General features: G+C 44.1%; 2 protein-coding genes across 3 annotated transcripts in view; one reads left to right on the top strand and one right to left on the bottom strand.

Annotated features, from left to right (window-relative positions):
* Window positions 1–1878: 1878 nt before the first annotated feature.
* On the top strand, window positions 1879–12621 carry sec23b (SEC23 homolog B, coat complex II component). 2 transcript variants are annotated; one of them, XM_047044059.1, is made up of 19 exons: window positions 1879–2052; window positions 3363–3585; window positions 4125–4182; window positions 4395–4481; window positions 4952–5188; window positions 5961–6046; window positions 6296–6440; window positions 7183–7341; window positions 7697–7812; window positions 8204–8327; window positions 8526–8606; window positions 8719–8808; window positions 9284–9390; window positions 9778–9931; window positions 10170–10247; window positions 10543–10704; window positions 11035–11121; window positions 11424–11645; window positions 11828–12621. In XM_047044059.1, exons 2-19 carry the CDS (start codon window positions 3365–3367, stop codon window positions 11915–11917), a joined length of 2304 nt encoding a protein of 767 aa, XP_046900015.1. In that variant the 5' UTR covers window positions 1879–2052; window positions 3363–3364; the 3' UTR covers window positions 11918–12621. The 2 variants fall into 2 exon arrangements, with proteins under 2 accessions (XP_046900015.1, XP_046900016.1); XM_047044060.1 differs by lacking the exon at window positions 1879–2052 and adding an exon at window positions 3104–3211.
* Window positions 12622–14677: 2056 nt separating this feature from the next.
* LOC124483300 overlaps window positions 14678–21071 on the bottom strand; it is a 16299-nt gene continuing 9905 nt past the window's right edge. Inside the window, exons 13-25 of the mRNA XM_047043679.1 lie at window positions 20718–20829; window positions 20426–20489; window positions 19905–20108; window positions 18901–19046; window positions 18630–18748; window positions 17935–18059; window positions 17692–17789; window positions 17204–17331; window positions 16664–16788; window positions 16103–16248; window positions 15831–15933; window positions 15462–15604; window positions 14678–15268 (exon numbers count right to left, since the gene is read on the bottom strand). Coding sequence (XP_046899635.1) covers window positions 15160–15268; window positions 15462–15604; window positions 15831–15933; window positions 16103–16248; window positions 16664–16788; window positions 17204–17331; window positions 17692–17789; window positions 17935–18059; window positions 18630–18748; window positions 18901–19046; window positions 19905–20108; window positions 20426–20489; window positions 20718–20829 — 1622 coding nt within the window. The 3' untranslated portion in view covers window positions 14678–15159. The remainder of the gene's footprint in view (window positions 15269–15461; window positions 15605–15830; window positions 15934–16102; window positions 16249–16663; window positions 16789–17203; window positions 17332–17691; window positions 17790–17934; window positions 18060–18629; window positions 18749–18900; window positions 19047–19904; window positions 20109–20425; window positions 20490–20717; window positions 20830–21071) is intronic.

Here is a 21071-nt window from a genome sequence, read left to right as displayed (position 1 = left end):
ACACCTGCCCCCTGGTGGTTGAAAAATATATTTAGATTTTCTTTTCGGAAGGATGGGAAATAATGTGAGATTGCCCATATGTAGGAAACTTACCCCCACTGTTACCACCTCATCTTGCCCATTTGCTGTGGCCTTGCCTCACCGCCCTCACATCAGCACGGGTGGGTGGGGGTGGGGAGTGACAAATGCGTCTCATCCAGCTGCCACTACTTTATCAGCCATCTCCCGTCAGCAACGCTTCCCCTTTTCTCTCTTTCTCTCTTTCTTTCTTTCTTTCTTTCTTTCTTTCTTTCTTTCTTTCTTTCTTTCTTCTCTCTCTCTCTCTCTCTCTCTCTCTCTCTCTCTCTCTCTCTCTCTCTCTCTCTCTCTTCCTGTCTCTCTCTCTGTATCTGGGTATGGAAAGGAGACACTTCTTACTCGTGCAAGACTGTCTGATGCAAGGCTGTCACAACATATATTTAGTTCATTACATAGAATGATGAAGTGCCCAAAGCCGTTGGTATTAGTTCTCAGTAAATGCAAAACATGTTTAAGATGTTCAATTTAATTTACCCTGGGAACACCATCAGGAGTGATTTTGAGTGTGTGTGTGTGTGTGTGTATACAATTATATTGCAAATGGAGCATCAGTACTGTCATGTTTTCGCAAAAAGACACACAACAATTATTGAAAGCCAAGATCGGGAGAGAAAAGCTTATATTTAGTATCAAAGACAACAGGCCAAAATGATGCTTTCTGACTTGACACAACGAAGCTCAGTCTACTAAGCATGACTGATCTTGAACTTCCCTTCTCTCACACAGACACATGTTCACCCACAGGAGCGGGAGTACAAGCTACTCTCCAGCGCCATCTACTTGTTGGAAGGATGTACTACAATAGAGTGTTGTCATTCCTGGACTTAGTAGATCATGTTGAATGAGTAGACTGTTCAGCTCCAGGAGCATTTCCAGAATTTTATTTATTTTGTATTTTAAAATGAAGGGGGAACAAAAAAACACGAACATATACATAACAACAGTTCCTTTTTTAAGCAATCACGGGTAACAAATGTAATGTAAATTACATGTACATGAGGGGGCCTAGCACCCCCCCCCCCCAGCCCCCTTGTGGCTATGCTACTGGTAAGCATGTCACAATTCAAGTTTGTCAGATGTGCATAACACAGTTAATAGCCATAGAGTTATAAGGAAATGCTTGATTTTCAGGCTTTACAGAAATAGTTCGACTTCAGTAACGTTACAAATAATACTATTTTACAAAAAGCAATTTAGACTGTAAAGTAGGCTATCTATCAAACATGAAACTGACAAATAAAATACTATTGTTTTATGTAACATTATTAAGTAGTGCAATTCATATTATACAAATACAATTAATGAGAAGTGGTTGGGTGACGCGGTGAAGGTCCTGTAGGGACCTAGAGAGGATTAGAGTTTTGATGAGTTTTTCTGTTGAGCGGTTACGGTTTTATGGCTTCAGTTCTATGAAAATCCAAATAATAAAAGGCCTACATTTTTTGTCGACAACTGGTGGAGACACTTATTATACGGTGTGAGGGTGGGGAACAATTCAAAAGCAAAAATGTCTCAATCAGTTGAGGTTCATACGGTTTATGCACGGTCTTCTTCTAACTTCTGAGGACTATTTCCTTTCTTAGTGCTGTACCTGTGAACTCAATTTCCCATGAAACCCTTTGGTGAAGAGATTTGTTTTTATATTTACTCATAACCCGCACGGGCGGGATTCTCAGCCTGTGGTGAAAAAGAATGCAAATGTCGATAACTCCGCCTGTACGGCGGACCGTGTAACATAAGTCGAAGAACAAGGGTAATGACATCGCAGAAGGGAGAGCCAATAGCAAAGTGCTGGATTTGTAGTAACACGTCGCTCTAAAGTACAGGAACCGGCTGGGGAACACCCCCAGAGTCCTCTGTCTCTCATTCTGTTTGCCCGTCGGCATTTATGGCCAGATGCTGATGTAAATCGATCAAAAACAGTCTCATATTTATTAGTATTCTTCTGGACCTACGATTGAAAGCACGAAAGAGGTGAGTAGCTCCGGTATTTTCGCCCGTATCAATTCGCAAAAGTAGGCCACTTCTTTCGCATTCGACAAGCGGATAGGGAACGCCGACAAAACTGGGTTAGGCCTGTTTATCCTTAACCTATGTGTTACAAGACAGAATCAATCTTTTTGCTAACAATAATTGTATTAATTGTTTCCGTTTATAGGGGGGATTTAATTTTTTTATGTTCAAATTTCTCATTTTTACAAATAGGCGTTTCTCCTTGGGTCTTATAGTGGGGTATCGCTGTTTCTATGACTGTCGCAGGCTATGCTACCTAACCCTAACGGTTTGAACCTAATATGTCTGTTTAATTCAATTAAGTTGTATTCTCCACACAACTGTCCGTGTTTGTAGGCCTACATTTGCTGTTTAATAATTTTAGTTACACTTTTGAACTTGGACTTTATGTCGTCATTTCTTGGGTCTTAAACTTTTTTCTCGGTAAGGATTTTGTTACAAGGGCTGTAAATAGTTCAGGAAATCCCGTTTAAATTAATCAGGTTGTGTAAACCCCAAATCAATATTATTTGTAGTCAAAGTGCTCTCACCCCAGCCAATGTTTGCTGCCAAAGGTTCTAGTTTGACTCTGAGGTGTGTGTGTGTGTGTGGATATATATAATCTCCCATATCTTAGCCCTGTAATGGGAATACCTTCAAAGAATAGAACTGACCACTTCTGTTACATAACAATGGCAATAATGTAAGGAAAGTAATATGGAATTGTCAACCTGTTGCCCTTGATGACCTGTCAGTCTGTAGTTGATATAGCTGTAACTATGGTCTACCTAATGTAGATCATTATTTTGAACAGTGTGTAACACCCACTGCATACCTGACAATTTGGGCTGAAGCCTAAACGGAAGGAGTGACCAATATTTGGGATGCCAGTGCATCAAGATAGCTCCCAGGTCTCCTGTTCACTCAAATTCATTCATGAAAAACATGCAGAGCAGGTTCTTCGGATGACACCCATCATCGTCACGCTTGTTCCATCTACGCAAGTGAAGGAAACGTTATGAGAAGAGCGTTCCTCCGTCTCGCCAGCCAGTATTTAAAAGCTGTTTGAGAAGGAAAGACGAATCAGGGAGGATTAATAAAGTAAAAGCTAGTTTTCGTAGACATTGACGAGCCCTACAGGGTAGGTCTTTTTTGGCTGTCGTTGACAGAGACTTCTCTCAGGACTACTTCCAAAGCCCGACTGTACTTTGTGGCTGACGCTAAGCCGACGTATGTTAGCCAATGGGCTAACCTCTTGTCTCATGTACTTCTCCCCTTCTCCTTCGAAACAGTCATGGCGACCTACCAGGAATTCATCCAACAGAACGAGGATCGGGACGGCGTACGTTTCAGCTGGAACCTGTGGCCCTCCAGCCGGCTGGAGGCCACCAGGCTGGTGGTGCCCGTCTCTTGCCTCTTCACCCCCCTGAAGGAGAGGCCTGACCTGCCGCCAGTCCAGTATGAACCGGTCCTCTGCAGCAGGGCCAACTGCAAGGCTGTGCTGAACCCGCTATGGTGAGTGTGTGTGTGTGTGTTGGGGGGGGGGGGGGGGGGGGGGGGGGTCTGTTGGTTGGTTGGTCAGTGGGTTTGGTGGTTGGGGCTTGACGATGGGTGTCAAGGGCATTTGCTATGAAATAACTTGGGGTTGGAAGGGATCAACATGGGAAAATCCTTTTGTCAGTCATTCTTATGGTCTTGTCTCAGACTTGGCATCATCTGTGGAGTTTTGGGAAATGTGCTCAAAGGAGTTTTGTCCAGTGGTGTTGGTAATATGAACGTCACTTAGACTTCGGTATGTAGGTTGACTCTACATTGGGTGGAACAAAAGATGCAGAGGAACCTGTATTTATTTGCACGTTAATAGCATTTGCGGCCCCATGTGCAAAGAAATGTGAGTTATTGAAAGAATGTTGTGGTAGGCAATACCAGTACAGGTGTGCTACTGGTATCCACGCCTGGTGAATATGATGTATTAGAGTACAAAATGTCAAGTATTTCTGTTAATACTTTACAGCCCTTTATTGACAACCACCATTTTTTTGCTTTGTTTGCAGCCAAGTCGACTTCAGAGCCAAGATATGGGCGTGCAATTTTTGCTTCCAAAGAAACCCAGTAAGTAGCTGAAATACTGTCCATTACATTGTCAATTACATTTTTGTCACGGTCAAATGATTTGTCGTATGCCCCACATCAGAGAAATTCCTTTTAAAATAACCATATATTTAATGCACCCTCATTTTTTATCTGCAAAATTATTGTCAGAGTGTGCAAGTCTTTATTTGTTTAGTACAAGAGGCTAATTGACCTTTGACCTTGTTTCACAGTTCCCCCCATCCTATGCAGGCATTTCAGACGTGAACCAACCAGCTGAACTCATGCCACCGTTCTCCACCATCGAGTACATAGTTCAGGTAGATGCACACATGGAGCTCTAAGGCTGTACTCTGAACCTGACAAACTGTACAGTACACACACATACCTCAGACCTTCGATAAACATCAGCTGCCATTTCACTTTTTTTTTTACGTGTATTGCATCATCAGAATGAAGTTCCAACTGAAAACCCTTCTTTTCTTTTTTGTTGGTGTGTTTGAGCTTTTTCAGAAATGTGCTTGTTTGTTGCTAGGCTCTTGTTACGCACCAAGCTGAAATACACAATTCAATATGAAAGAGGTTTTAGGCTCAGTGCTTTTGAGCTGGAGAACATATTGAACTACAATATTTAAAATATCGCTAGGGCCACATTTGTCATTTTACAATCGCCGATAACACTGACTCGGCTGTTCTAGAGAAGTCTTATCACATTGAAGGGCCACATACGTGCTCACACACACACACAACCCCCGTGGGCTGACCCCCCCCCCCCCCCCTGCCTCTCCAGCGCGGCCCCCCCACCCCGCTCATCTTCCTGTACGTGGTGGACACGTGCCTGGAGGAGGAGGACCTGCAGGCGCTGCGCGAGTCCCTCCAGATGTCCCTGTCCCTGCTGCCCGCCGACGCCCTGGTGGGCCTCATCACCTTCGGCCGCATGGTGCAGGTCCACGAGCTCAGCTGCGAGGGCATCGCCAAGAGCTACGTGTTCCGCGGCACCAAGGAGCTCTCCTCCAAGCAGATCCAGGTGAGGGGGACGGGGAGACCGGGGAGGGTCGGGTGAGGGAAGGGGAGGATATGGGACAGGGACATCTGTGGTTTGTTTGGGCGCTGGGCGTGCCATCCCGCTTCGGTTAGGAGGGGGTGGGGAGGTTTTTGGGGTTTGCACAAATGTTGCATTGTGCGTCAGTGTTTTCATTGTTTGAGAATCAAGTTCAGCTCTGGAGAAGGTCTTTTGGGTCAGTTGTCTTTCTTTTTTTTATCCGTCTTTTGCTGGTACGAGTGGAACCAATTGGTCTCCGCATCTGGTTCAAAGAATATGTAGCACGTGATCTAGGCCAATGTTGAGGATCTATTGAATTCTAGAAAGACACTGGGTAGAAAAAGACATCTCATTCTGTTTGTGAGAAGTTGAGTTTCATCGTTTTCAGGAATTACAAGGCCAATGTGAGGGCAATGGAATGGCAGGCATTGAGCCCATCCAGGTCAACCTCTTAGATAAGAATGGATTTTTACCATTCGAGGTCAGTTTCGACCATATGAATGGGTTAAATGATCCATATCTAGGATAGTTTGCTCCAGTGAGGAGTGGATGTTTATGGACTGTTTATGAGATGGGAAATGTTAATTTACTTTCAATTTTGGAATTTAGAAAATGGCTTTCATGTAACAGTGTTTTAGTCCTCCTAACCTATTCATGGGTGTCAACAAGGCACGCCTGCTTAAAGGTGCCATCATGCCAGATCAATATCGTTGATGAGATGTTCACATATCATTGAATTTGTGTGTGTGCGTTCCAGGAGATGCTGGGACTTATGAAGCCAGCCGCCTCCAGCCAGCAGGGTCGTCCCGTGGCCCCCCACGACGCAGCAGCCTCCTCCTGCAAGTAAGAAGCCAGCCGCCTCGACACAAACGCACTTGCTTTCAGAGACCAGTGGGAAGGCCACTCGAGAACAAAGTCATGCGATGGGAAGTCTAACGTCACTGACTGGAAACGAGCGACAGAACCCAAACCGAGACTCGTCTTGCCATCGTTGAGTTGCAAGGACTCGAAAGAACCACTGCTTTTTAAACCGCCCGGGCTGTCGTGTCTAATCCTGCATGTCGTGCCCCCCCCCCCCCCCTCTGCCTCCAGGTTCCTTCAGCCGGTCCATAGGGTGGACATGAACCTGACGGACCTCCTGGGTGAGCTCCAGAGAGACCCCTGGCCCGTGCCCCAGGGCAAGCGGCCCCTCCGCTCCACCGGCATAGCCCTCTCCATCGCCGTGGGGCTGCTGGAGGTACACGCTCGCATTCCAACACGGCCGCTTGAACTGAACCTTGTCCTCTCCGATGTGCCACATGGCATCCACACACACACACACGAGCTTGATAGCACAGTTATCTCCAAAGGGGTTACGTTTTGTACTGGATGTCCACAGTTCAAAGGTGAACCTCTTTCTCTTTTGCCTCTGTGTTCTTCTCTGTTTTCTCCTCGTTTTTCTTTCTTACTTATCTGTTCCCCCCCCTACCTGTTAACAGAATCAGTTAACAGGTAGGGGAATCAGCAGGGAATCAGTTGTTTTTCTTCAAAGCTGACAACATTTGATGATAGCACATGTCCTTTCTCTCAACGTGGTCAGCTAGGAGTCACTTTCACCCAACACTTGTTAAATGGCCAATTTTCGATTTCATATAAACCCCCGTAGCTTATTTTTACATTTCCATCGCGAGCGCATGTGCTTATGCAACTCCCTCCTTCAGGCAAATTACATCTCTTTGAAGCTTAGTGAAGTTGAGTACGGGTCGAGGAATCGACAGTGAAGTGTTCCGTTTTGAGGGGCGTAGACAAACGACGTGCTTTTAACCCGGAAACAAACCCGTTAACCCCGACCTAACGCAACAGCTGTTAGGTGAGGGAGGGAGGGAGGGGTGGGCTATCCTCAAATCATTCGAGGGGCAACACCCATTCGCAATGATGGCCTCGGCGCTGTACGCCCTCCACCCTCACTGACCACAGCCCTCCTCCGACCCCCTCCCTAGGGCACGTTCCCCAACACAGGGGCCCGCGTGATGCTGTTCACGGGCGGCCCCCCCACCCAGGGCCCTGGCATGGTGGTGGGCGACGAGCTGAAGACCCCCATCCGCTCCTGGCACGACATCCAGAAGGACAACGCGCGGCACCTGAAGAAGGCCACCAAGGTGAGGACGCCCGGTTGCTACCGGTCACGCTAGCAGGAATGACCTGACGACACGCGATTTGCAATCAAGGCTAATGCTATCAGGGACATGTGAAATGAAGGTGTTCATTAAAACTCCTGTGCATTTCAAATCAAGCTCCTCTGCTCTATTTGTCCAAGTCTTACAAATGTGAATATATTTTAAATAACTGGATTTATCTGTGGGTAGCATTCCAAATCTCAAAAGGTGCACCTCAGTGCTTTGAAACAACACTCATACAGTGTTGCTAAGGTACGCTCATGGGTAACGTTCAAGAACCCAAAAACGATTTCAATGGTTCATAAACTAAACCAAGTCCTGGTGTGTGTGCGCGCAGTACTACGAGGCTCTGGCGAACCGGGCGGCGGTGAACGGCCACTGCATGGACATCTACGCCTGCGCTCTGGACCAGATGGGCCTGCTGGAGATGAAGTGTTGCGCTAACCTTACCGGGTCAGTAGCACCCAGATAACCAGACTAGATGTGTGTTTCCATACAGCCGGATGGATATGTAAACACCTAGTAGATGTATATCTCGGTACATTTCTTTGAATCTGCCTAGTGCTACCGTCTATTCCTGATATGGTACCCCCGCACAACAGATTACAGAGCTGAGATCCTACAACAAAGGGTTCTGATACTGAGGTTTAGCATATGAGTGTGGAAGTGTGCTATTGAAAGGCTGGTTTGAAACGAATAAAAAAAAAACATCCTGCATGTTTGTATCCTGCATATTTCCCTACATTGTTCAACTAAGTATTTGTTTTATATGTATGAGATGCAAACAGCCCCCCCCAAAAAAACTTCACAGCCTTTTGAAGTTTTCCTTCTCCTCCGTCTCCAGGGGCCACGTCGTCATGGGCGACTCGTTCAACACCTCGCTCTTCAAGCAGACCTTCCAGAGGGTCTTCAGCAAGGACTACAACGGAGAGTTCCGGATGGCCTTCGGAGGCACGCTGGAAGTCAAGGTAGACGCGCCCGCTGTCCGGCGAGGACATCGCTATTGGTTTTCTGTGATGGGGGCGGGGGAAGAAAACACAATAAAATAGTGTTGGCGGGGGTCATACTTAACTTTCATTTTGTACACACTCCCCCCCCCTTCGTAAGTGTTGAATCCGCCGTCGGACCGAAGCTGACCTGTCTTTTCTCTCGCTCTCTCTTTGCAGACGTCGAGAGAGCTGAAGGTGAGCGGCGCCATCGGCCCCTGCGTGTCCCTCAACGCCAAGGGCCCCTGCGTCTCCGAAAACGTGAGTCCCTCGACGGCGCAAACTCCAACCCGACCTCTCCTTTTCCCTCCAATCAAAAAAATGAATGTGTTTTTTCCGTCGACTCATGTTATGGGGTTGCGTGTCCTTCCAGGAGATGGGGATCGGAGGTACGACCCAGTGGAAGATCTGCGGCCTCAATCCCTCCTCGACGTTGGCCATGTTCTTCGAAGTCGTGAACCAGGTGATTGACGGTTGCTACAGTAAACGAAAGAGGGAAAAAAAAGTTAGCCTTTGTTCCCCCCCGCTCATCTTGCATCTCCTCGATCTCGCTCACGAGGGGAAAACACCAAAATCGGTGCGGTCTGCAATGAAGTCGCAAAAGAAATCCCTCCCTATAATCGAATCAACGGGAAACTGACGATGGTTTATACTTTTGATTGGGCGTCGTTCCCGCCTCTCTCGCCTCCCTTGTTTCGCAGCAATCAGTAGCCTGACGGGATTGGGTTGATGAATACCATGTCGCTGATCAGATTAGTGCAGAGCTCGTCACTGCGGGCAGGATCTACCCGCGTCGACGGGATCATCTCCCCTTAGGCCCTGGACTATGATTGTCTAGCTGGGAATCTATTGTCTAGCTGGGAATCTATTGTCGATGGCAGACGTTCACGTGTTGTGTTGTCGACCTCTGACTGGTTGTTGTTGTTGTTGTTTTGCAGCACAACGCGCCCATCCCACAGGGCGGCAGAGGGGCGGTGCAGTTTGTCACCCAGTACCAACACTCCAACACCCAGAAAAGGATCAGGGTCACCACCATCGCCAGGAAGTAAGCCCCTCCCTCCCTCCCCACATCTCTCTCTCTACCACTCTCTCTCTGGGTCACTCGTTCCTTTTTCACTCTCTCATCTCTTGTCAGTCTCCTCTCTCTCTCTTCCGTCACTCTCCTTTCTCCGCAAGTCTCTCTCTCATCTCCCCACTCGCTCCCAGACTGCGGCTCTTGTCGGCTTCCGCCCTGCTCGACAAACTCGGACGTGGCATCCGGCGCGTCCTGTTCAAACATGGGCGTGCGAGGGCGTGACGTGGCATGTGTACATTTCGTTGCTGTGTGTGCATGTTTTTTTCGTTTTTCTTTTTTTACATGCGTCACGCAGCCTCCTCCCTCCTTCTGTCACTCACCTCCCCCCCCCCCCCCTCCCCCCCCCCCTCTCCCCAGCTGGGCCGACGCCCAGTCGCAGATCCAGCACATCGAGACGTCCTTCGACCAGGAGGCCTCGGCCGTGCTCATGGCCCGCCTGGGCGTGTTCCGGGCCGAGTCGGAGGAGGGGCCCGACGTCCTGCGCTGGTTGGACCGACAGCTCATTCGCCTGGTGAGTGACGGGCCTCCCCGCCGACCAATCCCCATTTAGCAAATCCTCCTGTCCCCGGAAAACGCGTCCGGTCTCGTTTGACGTCAGTATTGGGTTCAGCGCCAAGTGAGAGCAGTTTGCGATGTTTGCTTTTAATAGTAGTTCGAGGACAATGGATTTCTTTGACGTGCTGAAGTGCGTTCGAGGTTGTTATGTAAGGTTGTTCAACAGACTGACGCTGCACGCTTTGTCTCTGCAGTGTCAGAAGTTTGGTCAGTTCAACAAAGATGACTCCACCTCCTTCAAGCTGTCGGAGTCTCTCTCACTCTACCCACAGGTAAGGCTGCCATCCTGTGGTATCTTGTGGAACTGCAAGCCACTCCTACACTAGAAATACTGTCACGCTCTGAACGCCGATTACATCTAAACAGTTGATGGATGTTGAAGAAAGCGTGGGATTGAAACGGGCAAAATTATATTGTTTAATATTTAGTATTTTTTTAAATATAGGTTTTACAACATTTGTGACACTTTTACAAGTTCTTGAAAATTTAAAAAAACTTCAATAAATACGTCAAAAGTCCACAAATGTAATAATCCTAATAATAACCGCTACATTTTTCCTTCCACAGTTCATGTTCCACCTGAGGCGGTCGCCTTTCCTGCAGGTGTTCAACAACAGCCCAGATGAGTCATCCTACTACCGCCACCATTTTGTGCGCCAGGACCTGACCCAGTCCCTCATCATGATCCAGCCTATCCTCTACTCCTACTCCTTCCACGGCCCACCAGAGGTCAGCCTGCCAACCAATCACCTTCCTAGAACCCCCAGTCAAACTAACCAATCAGCAGGACACGAGATTAAGTCACTTCCTGTTTCCTGTAGTGCACCACTGATAAAAATGCATCTTCCCCTCTTCTCATGTTATCTAACAAAACCACAGATGGAACACATTATCATATCAGGCCAAATATATCTATACGAGTAAAGTTATTATAACGGTATATGAAAAGAACAAATTCCTACAGTAGTGATATCGTCTTCCCTCCATGTTGCTGTAAAACGTGACTTGTCTGAGGTGGAAGGTGTGACATGTCGTGTGTGTGTGTGTGTCCTCCTGCAGCCCGTGCTCCTGGACAGCAGCAGCATCCTGCCTGACCGTATCCTCCTCATGGACACCTTCTTCCAGCTGGTCATCTACCACGGAGAGGTGAGACTTCCTCACCGGAGGGGGCCTCCATGTTTGAACTTCCTGTGTCAAGCGACTCTTTGGATTACTTTCATTGTCCCGGCCATGGGCGAAATGTCGCCGTGCGCCTGTGTGAAATGCTAAGTGCATTTTTGCACAGATGGCATGCAAATAATTTGGCGGTCCCTTTTTCGCAGAAAAGTGTTTGGGGAATACAACGAATCTATATCATCTGCCCCTTCCACGGTCTCGGCAAAGCCCCTTTGAACATCTGGACACGAGAACCAAAGAGGGTCACTGACGTCCTCCTTTTCCTTCCTCAGACCATCGCCCAGTGGCGCAAGGCCCGCTACCAGGAGATGGCCGAGTACGAGAACTTCAAGCAGCTGCTGCAGGCGCCGCTGGACGACGCCCAGGAGATCCTGCAGACGCGCTTCCCCATGCCCCGCTACGTGGACACGGAGCACGGCGGCTCGCAGGCCCGCTTCCTGCTGTCCAAGGTCAACCCCTCGCAGACCCACAACAATGCCTACGGCTGGGGACAGGTACGGTGCATCCATCCCCCCCCCCTTCCCTTCTCCTTGTCCACCGAGACTCCAAAGGAAGCTCGTTGGACAGCGCTTGGATGACGTGTGTTGACCAGCTGTTTCGAGAGGTTCTCGGCAGGTTAAAGAGCCAGGCGTGGTGAGACTCATCCCTCTTTGTTCCTCCCCCTCTTTTTCTCCAGGAGTCCGGTGCCCCCATCCTTACGGATGATGTCAGCCTACAGGTGTTCATGGACCACCTGAAGAAACTGGCTGTGTCTAGCGCCGCCTAAGAACCCCTCCACCTGAGACCAGGACCAAAGTGAAGGACTGAGAGAGAGAAAGAATCCTATATACATATAGGGACCCTGTAACATTTCCATTCTCCAGTATGGCCACGGATGAACACTTGACCACAATCACCACCCATACTGGAAAAGCCATATTAATATTACAATTCTCTTATGTCGAGAATTTTCAGACCATTTTTACTGACATTCCCTCCCATGCTCATAATTTAGGTTATGAATCAATTTTTTTCATTTTTTTTTTTTTCCTGTAATGTGTAGCTACTGTAGCAAATTGGTGGTCAATGCTGCTTGATGTGCTTTTGACTATAATCCATGTCCCCACAAAGTTCACAGCATGTGTACATTCCTAGAAAGACCCATAATGGCAAGAACCATGTTTTGATGAATGGAAGTCTTATTATCGTAAGGGTACTGTTAATAACTGAATAAGCAGACTGGAATTTCAATGAAGAACATGGCTACTGTAAACTCTAACAGATCTTATAGGCCACTGATACTTTACCCTGTTTCTTCCCTTCCTGTCTGAATTTTTCTACTAATCTTTTCTCCCACCCCACTACCCACAATTTTCCAAGACAGACTTTTCCCAATGTCAACATTGTATTGTATTATAAAAGCAAAACAGTAATTGGCCTACATTTTGTCCTAAGGATCAGGATCAAGCATATAAAAGTATGCCATGATAACCATTCTAAGGATCTCTAAATCATTCAAGGGTCAACCTGCGTCCAAACAATGATTACAGTAGGTGCGTTCGACTTCATGCAGCACCCGCGTTGCCTGCAGCCGCCTGCAGCCCGGCTGACTTGAAGCAGCCAATGGCATTCTCAGCTTCAAGGCAGCCTGCTACTGCCGGCGCCCCCGGTGCTCCATAAAGTCGAACGCACCTATAATCTCACCAGTGTATTTCACAGCCCCACGCGGCTCAATAAAGGACCGTGTTTCATGGCTGGTTGAGAGAGCACGGGGGTATCTGTCAGTCCAAGTGTAATGCTAGCGAGACCGCGTGTGTGTGTGTGTGTTTGCTGGCAACATACTTCGACCAGATGTCAGGTACACCTGGTAGGTGAATGGGTTCACTTAAGACTGCAAACAACAGTTGACCTATTCATAGTCTGAATATTATTTCCGTTAAGTTTAGGCTACTGCAGTATCACTATAGACTAAACACGCAATCACGGCAAACCACTCACAATCAATGTCACCAACAGTCCACTGTAAGCTGATGCTAAGCAGTGCAGACCAAGTATGATTTCGAGGATCTGAGAGGAACAGATTACTAGGACTAATCCTTTACAGGGCTATCTGACGGATTCCAATCGTATCGGCTTGGAACGGGAGTTGTCGGGGAAAAAGTACAAATGAGGTCCGTGTCTATCGAGCGCATTTAAAGGCGGTAGCCTGTTTAGTGGGGCATATGCTGCTTTAAAATACCACAGTGGCAGATAAGAGAGCACGCCCATTGATCCTGTTGCGCCACTCACAGTACTGTGTTCTATAGCGACATCTAAAAGCTTTATCTACGCCTTTATTTATTTTTTTTACCATAATAGAATCTTCGTGCTTTGTGTGTTTAAACACAAGAGTGATAGATTAAAAAGGAAAAATCAATCCCCCACGCTATCCTTAATCTGCTGTGCTCATTTAAAGCATAGAAGCAAACTGCAGCTTTATAACCTATAGTGATGATTGATTCATTCACAGGCATCTAAAAGTATTTCATTTCCTGTCCACTGCAAAACACTGGTTATTTTTATACAGATCATCGTCACTGATGCCTTTGTCAATCTGTATCTAAAAGCTTAAAGCCAAAGCCTTAAGAAAATGTTGTCTTATTATCTTTGAGAATCATGAAAAATGAAATCCTTCGGCTCAAGTTCTGGACTGGCACATTCATGAGGCGGATTCTGAGGCCTGTCTTCCTGGTTGCGTAATAGTTCTATGGCGAGAATGCAATATGAAATACAAGTTACGAGGAGAGGAAACCACATAAGGAAGGGGGATGCAGCTAGGACAAAGGAGGTGAAGAAACCATGAAGGATCCACAAGAGGGCAAGAGACATGTTTTATGCTTGACTGTTAGAAGACAGCCCAATAAATCCCACTCACATCCTCCCAGACAGTTGTTCAAGACACAATATATCCATTCTCGTCCGTTTCATCCACTTCCCAGAGGCTCAATGGTATTGAATCCTGGGATTAAGTTGAGGCTGAGAAGATATATAAAAAATAGTCACTGACTCCTATCACTCAAGCAAGAATATTATAAATATTAAGAACATTAAGAGCTTCGACTTGCCTGTGGATTCACTCATAACCCTACATGCTTACATTTACATTTATTCACTTAGCAGACGCTTTTATCCAAAGCGACTTCCAAGAGAGAGCTTTACAAAGTGCATAGGTCACTGATAATAGGGGTCATGACAGGTGTGTGTGTGGGATGTCTTGCATGTGTTGAATAGTTTCAGCTAAAACAATCATTCTGTAGTCATTTCATTTGGTGAGTTAGCGTTTGCATAAACCCTAAAGTTCATTCCTGACCATAATATACAGTATATTTAAAAAAATCATGGATGCAATCTTTTTTTAACCATAACACAGCTCTTACACCCACTACAGCACAAAAGCTATATTTTTCTACTGTACTTCAATCTCGAGTCTCACTACTAAAAAAGTCCTAATATGAATTAACATGGACATTTATGATGTGATCCTCTCAAAAACTTGAATACAAGTATGTTCGTTTATTTGGAATTTATTTCTCAAAAAGAGGAAAACATACCTCCTATCAAAACTTTGGTTAGTCTTGAAGGTTTGAAGTTGCCAACACAAATAACAACATTGAAAACTCTACTGCACTCTAAAATAAATGTAGCATGCCTTATTTGATGACATGACGAAAGTAAGATAACTGCATATATCTCTTAGCTTTTTAACTTGCATAACTGCTTGATTATCAAAACTGAACTAGTCTAGGCAATTGAACACTACACAATTATTTTGATAAATGTCAACCTTCTACTTCAATTTACCTTCTATTAGAAAACACATTCCCAAAAGTGACGTTTTACTGATTAACCAGAGCATTTACTGACAATAATATAATCATCTTATTGTAAAAAGGGAAAACTCAAGTTAGAAAACATTGATATATCAATAGCGTATAATTATTGCACTGATGTCACCCAAATGTATGGGTTTGCTTCATTACACCTCATTGTTCACTGAATCTGCTGACTGCGGAAATCCCGCACCATCTTGCGCATGTCTGGGTAGGGCTTCAGCTGAGTTTCATGCAGGGGTTCCTTCTTGACAGGATCTGTGCTTTCTCTACAACAAAAGGAAAAAATTGTAAACACCTGAGCACCCGATCATATGGAACATGTAATTTCTGTCACTTTTAAGGTAATACAATTATGCACCCAAATGTGTAATATGATATATATATATATATAGCTATAATTTGAGTTTAAAATGCAATCCAATTCAATTAAGCAACATATTAGATCAATAAGTAACTTGCATCTTCAGATGTTTGTCAATGGCTTTGCGTTCGTAGACAGTTCCATAAATGGTCATCACGGGATCGATAAACATCTTTTTGGTCAGTGGACAAACCAGGTGTGGTGGCACAAAGTCCTCTGTTACCTCTGAACCCACCAGTTTCTATCAGGGAACAAGACAACAAGCACACTCAAAGGTCACTGACAGAAAGAAAAAAAAAAGTGTCACTTAAGTCACTGTCCCTAAAATGGGAAAAACAAAAGGACTAAGATCTAACCTCAATCCAAGGAGTAAATTGAAGTTAATAAACTGTACTTGCTATATTTAGAGATGTCATTTCAAGGAATGGCTTGGATTAGTGCAATTGTACACAATTGTTGCCGTTCACCTGTTCCATGTCATTCAAAGAGTTTCCTGCTATTTCTTCTGTGTTTTTCTTGGCCTCTTGTTCATATGTCTCTCTACTGGTCATGAACTCCTCAGCCAAGATGCTACAAAACAAAACAGTATTGTACCTAATATTACAGGATATTTTTTATCAAATCAAACAGAAAAATAATGAGGTTACTATTTAGATGTTACATAACCCTTTGTCAATAGAGGCAATTCATATTTTTTCTCCTACAGGGTTAGTACAAAAGAAAAGTTGGTATGTTCAACCTATCCAGAGGATCTTCAGGCTCGGGCATGATGAGCAGTCCATAGACAGCATCCAGGATCTCTCTCATGGTGATATGAGCAGAGTAGTTGCGGTCAAATATATTGTGGCAGATACGGCCCACACTGTTGACGTTACAGTGGTACACCTTTTTCCAAGTCAAGTTAGTTAATCAAATTGAATACATACAATACTCAAGTATGCACACTGTATAGATGTTACACCATCAATGTCACCAGTATCCCCCAATTCAATGCCTCCCTAAAACTCATACCCAAAAATAAAAAGCAAACATTATCTCGGAAATAATTTGAAGCCCTACCCTACCAATATACACACCATCCCTTAGATGAGCTGCATGTTATGTGGGGAAGTTTTTTTTTTGTTAAGGGGGAGGCAGAATGATGGTTTGTATGAATATTACTCAATGCATTAACTAGGGGACACATTACCTGGACCCAATATTGATTCTACATGACCAAGTTGTGTCGAATGTAGTCATTCAGTTGACATATCGTTTTGCTGACAACATAAAAGCGGACTTCATTTAAGTAGCAGGATACAGGTGTGACAAATCGCATCAGTGGTGGTTTGACTGGGTAGTAATCACCAAACTGGCAGTACAGCTCGAACACTCCGTTCTCATATGACGTGTCAGGGGGGCCTTGCAGGAGGATCTTCCAGAAAGCTGTGAAGATAAACAAATTAGAAGCTGCGTTTACCGTTTTATGCAAGATCTCTACCTTGCCGTTGTAGTTCAGTTTACTGTCATTTTCTTGAATAAGACAGATAGTACACTGAACCAAGCAATGAGTGGGTTTGTGGTGTTGAGTGGGCAGGGTATTTTAACACTATTGTCCATTGACAGTTAGCATATGACTGGCTATTAGGTATCTAGCAACTCATAATAACTTTGGTAAAATATAAACATTTCACATATTTCCTTATGTAGATTGGAGTCATAAATGAATGGGATTTAGATGATGATCAATCACTATACTGTATTAGGTTACATATGTGCAGGAACAGAAGAAAAAAAAATGACACTTCTATTCTGACCAGTACAGCGTTGTTGATGTTGTGTTTATTAAGAGTTAACGTACTCATGTCTGACTCTGTAGGATAGATGGTGCAGAAAGGGTGTGGATCACAGTGCAGGCTTCTCAGCTCTGCAAGAATCCGACGGTCCTTCTCCAGATAGCATCTGGTTTTCGAATTGTTTTTCAGTGTGCTGCATTCAAAATATTTAAGATGTTTGTTTTGGATATAAAACAATAGTTTGAAACAATGACATACTGCATATGCTTGGCAGAATATAGGGAAAGATCTTTCAGCACTTCTGGCATACCAGTACTGTATTCTGCATTGTCATTTTGATGGTTTTTAAGGTTGGAACAATTAGAAATTTACTGGCATTTTTTACAAGGACTAATCCTTGCAAGACACTCATAACGGCAGATAAAGGGGTTGCTTTAGGTACAAGTGAATTTGGCATTATAATGGCTTAAATATATGGTCATAATCAAAGCCCTACCTAGAATTATTGTTTAACATTTTCAGGATATGATTCAAATGATGGGAAATAACTTACTTCTTTGCCACAGTCACTTTATTGCCGAGTTCCAATGGCAGAACATTTTCAGGTGATTCATCATAGCCTTTACCGGCAACGAGAGCTTTTATCGCCCTCTGTAAAAAAAAAAAAAGGGTTTAGCTTGGTCAGAGTATAATCCACTAAGTTAATATACAGTATGTGATACAGTGTTAGGTGTTTTAATGTATCGACATCAAACATGGAGGAAGTTTCCCTGTGGAACTGGTGTGGTAGACATACCACGCTTGTAAGAACAGAGGGGTCAGTTTCTTCTTTTGGTTTCCTCAACTCCATGGACAGAACCGTTTCCATTTCAAAGAGCTTCAGACCGTCTTTGCATGTCGCTGGCTTAAAACAATAGCCACCTACAATATAAGAGTCAGTATTCAGTTTAGATGGTTGTCCTGATCATTTCATCAAAAGAGGAGGCTAGAAATTCCAATAACTTTAGTGTAACTTTCCTTTTCCCTCTGGACTGCTTGGAAAAGAAAGATGAAAATAGTGGTCAGAAACTAACAAATGGCGAGTCGTTTCTAAGAAAAATTTAACTATGCCTTTGTTAAGTCTGAACAAGGAACATATGTACATTAGCTAAATGTAATCTTCCTACTAATTTGGCAATCATGATCTGCCTCAGGGTGAGTGATTTTGTTCACTATGACTTATTGTTAGTATGTGCAGCACCATCACAATACAGCCTGTATAGGTTGCAGTGCACCATGTTCAGTTCTGTCTTGCACAAGGTGCATAGAAAAGGCTGTAAAATCATACCTTCCTTTCTTAAAATTGTATTACGGACTTATTTAAGTACAACTTTTTTAAACATCCTGTTCCACCTCGTTTGTGTATGCTGTAATTTCAATTAAGACGGTTGTTCCCTTTCTTGATATGTAATTGTTGTGATAAAAGTCGTGGTCAAAATGGCCTCCTCCTACCTGTTGCATAGCTGATCCCATGCAGCACATCGTTCACCACATCTCCCACCAGAACAGCATCCACAACGATGCCAGAGCTCATCAAATTGGTAACCAGACCACGTGGGTGGGTATCTGACCTACAATATGATTAAAGGGTTAAGATCATTATTACAATATACAAAGATATTGGTGTGGAAAAAATACAATTTCTGCAGGTATAAGGCAAACTTGTGTCACGTTTGAACATGACTAACTGGAACTTTCCAACTAATTTGAAATGATGTTTTACCCCACATCATTCCCGTCTGTGAGACATATGATGCGAAGTTTACAATCAGGGAATTGCTTCTTGACTTTATCTAGCTCAGTTATGCCATTCTGTAAGGCGTCATAGAGCCGAGTGAATCCTTCTGCCTCGACACTGCGTACATATTCCTGTGTGTTTCAAAAAGTCATTATGAAATAGATGTTCAAAAATGCATGAAACATTAGTATTCAAAAAACATGAGTATTTGCAGCATTAAGTGTAATACTGTACAGTTTTGAATTTCAAAAAGCTGGTAAGTTATCAATTCCGTTGTGGAAAGAGAACGGGTCAATCATGAAAAATATTTTACTAAAAGGATCACATTACAGCTGTAAATTTAAAACTACTGCAGCACATTTCTACATCCACAGGAGACAGATCTATCCTCAGTCTAATTTAGACCTACCAAGAGTGAGGGCCCAATCAAGGTGGCTAAAACGGGGTAAATGGCTGACACTTAGCATTTACCAAATTGTCATGCCCCCATAGGTGTATTTGCTTAGTTTTGGCATAGCTTGCCACATAGTATGTGGAACTAGCCTGGCTGCCAGCCCAACTTCTCCCCGCCCACAAAAAAATGTGGTCGGGAAGTTGGGTCTGGAGGGTCTCGTATTGGGGACAACTACAGAAAACCAGAATCGGGACGGACCAATGAAATTGCCAGGATGGGCTTTATACAATGATGGACAGATGATCAACAGTAACGTAATCAACAACGTCACAAAAGAGCGCTTGGGTTGAATTCGTTTTCAACAAACAACATATTACGTTGCTCTGATTGGTTGTAGGTCTATCCAATTGAGCGAAGAGGCATTTGTTTTACGAGTTCGGTTGAAACACGCCCCGTAGTCACAGCCCAACGGAGAGTTTTCAGACTCATATTCTGACAAGAATTATGAGTATGACAACGTCAGGCTAATGTGGAACAGCACACACATGCAGAATAGTTTATACTGTGAGAATATAGTAATAATTGAAGTGCTTACCATAAAGGTCTCAATAGTCTCTGTAAAAGCATGGACCATTTGAACAAGTGAGCCAAATGTCATCAGGCCAATGACATTATGCAAATTATAAGCCATGGTTCTGGTTGCAAAGGCATGGAAGAGCTCTTTGACAGCATCAATTCTCTTCATTCTCACTCCTTCATAGCATTGTTCTGTCATTGAGCTGCTTGTATCTATTAGGACCTGGTAGGGGGGAAAATTACTTTGTTAAGTTATAATTTACTGTTGTTACTAAACAAATCATCATAGCAACACGTTATATTACAGCATGAAGTTATACATAATTAAAGGCAGGTTCAGTAATGTTGTGATGCAATGTGTCATATTTGCCGAGATAAACTTCACATCCTGTAGGCAACCAATAAATCTAAGAGGTTTGACTGTAACATTTTATAAATGTGATATCTGCGGCCGTTGCAGGACTGCAATAAACACGACCAATCATTTAGTTTGTCAGTGCCTCACTATGCCTGTAGATAGACATGCATGATGTACATTACCAGAATAGCTTCCTTGGGAGTCCTGCTAGTTACAAATGTCTGATCACTTCTTGTGTCTCTCATTCTACACAAAAGTACAAGATTAGAAGTATTGGCTCAGTATTGACGGTATATTTGTCAAGGCAATGTACAAGTACTTATGACCATCTGACATATCCATATTTTGAGAATTTAACACCCACCCCTCATTACAGTTGTAACATAGCAATAGCCATACCTCACTGTTGTGTAGTAGAACTTAAATAAAAATATGTATAACAAAATAGATATATTTGTAATTATGGACACTTACTCATTTGCCAAAAGGTTCACGTCTACAGTTTGCATTTTGCCAGCCATACAATCAAAGACTCTTACACTCTGAGTTTTTGATTTGTCATTATCGACATAAACACCAAGGGTAGCTGTGAGGGAAAAGCATTCATTGCATTACTTGAAAATAAAATATTTGAATCTGAATAATTTTCTTACAGATCAGTATGCGCAATGTCTTATTGTCAAAAAGCAGCAAGAGAGTGTTGTGAACCCTCTGTCAGTAAATGTTCCAAGGAAAGTTTTTGTAATTTCTACTAAGTAACTAATAACAATAAGTACTAACTAAGAACTGCTTAATCTCAGAGCTCTGGTCAAGCGAGAACTGTACAGT

The sequence above is a fragment of the Hypomesus transpacificus genome, chromosome 21, assembly GCF_021917145.1.
Source record: "Hypomesus transpacificus isolate Combined female chromosome 21, fHypTra1, whole genome shotgun sequence".
NCBI classification, from domain to species: Eukaryota; Metazoa; Chordata; class Actinopteri; order Osmeriformes; family Osmeridae; genus Hypomesus; species Hypomesus transpacificus.
The sequence above is the reverse complement of the archived record's forward strand: the minus strand, read 5'-3'. Positions and strand labels throughout refer to the sequence as shown.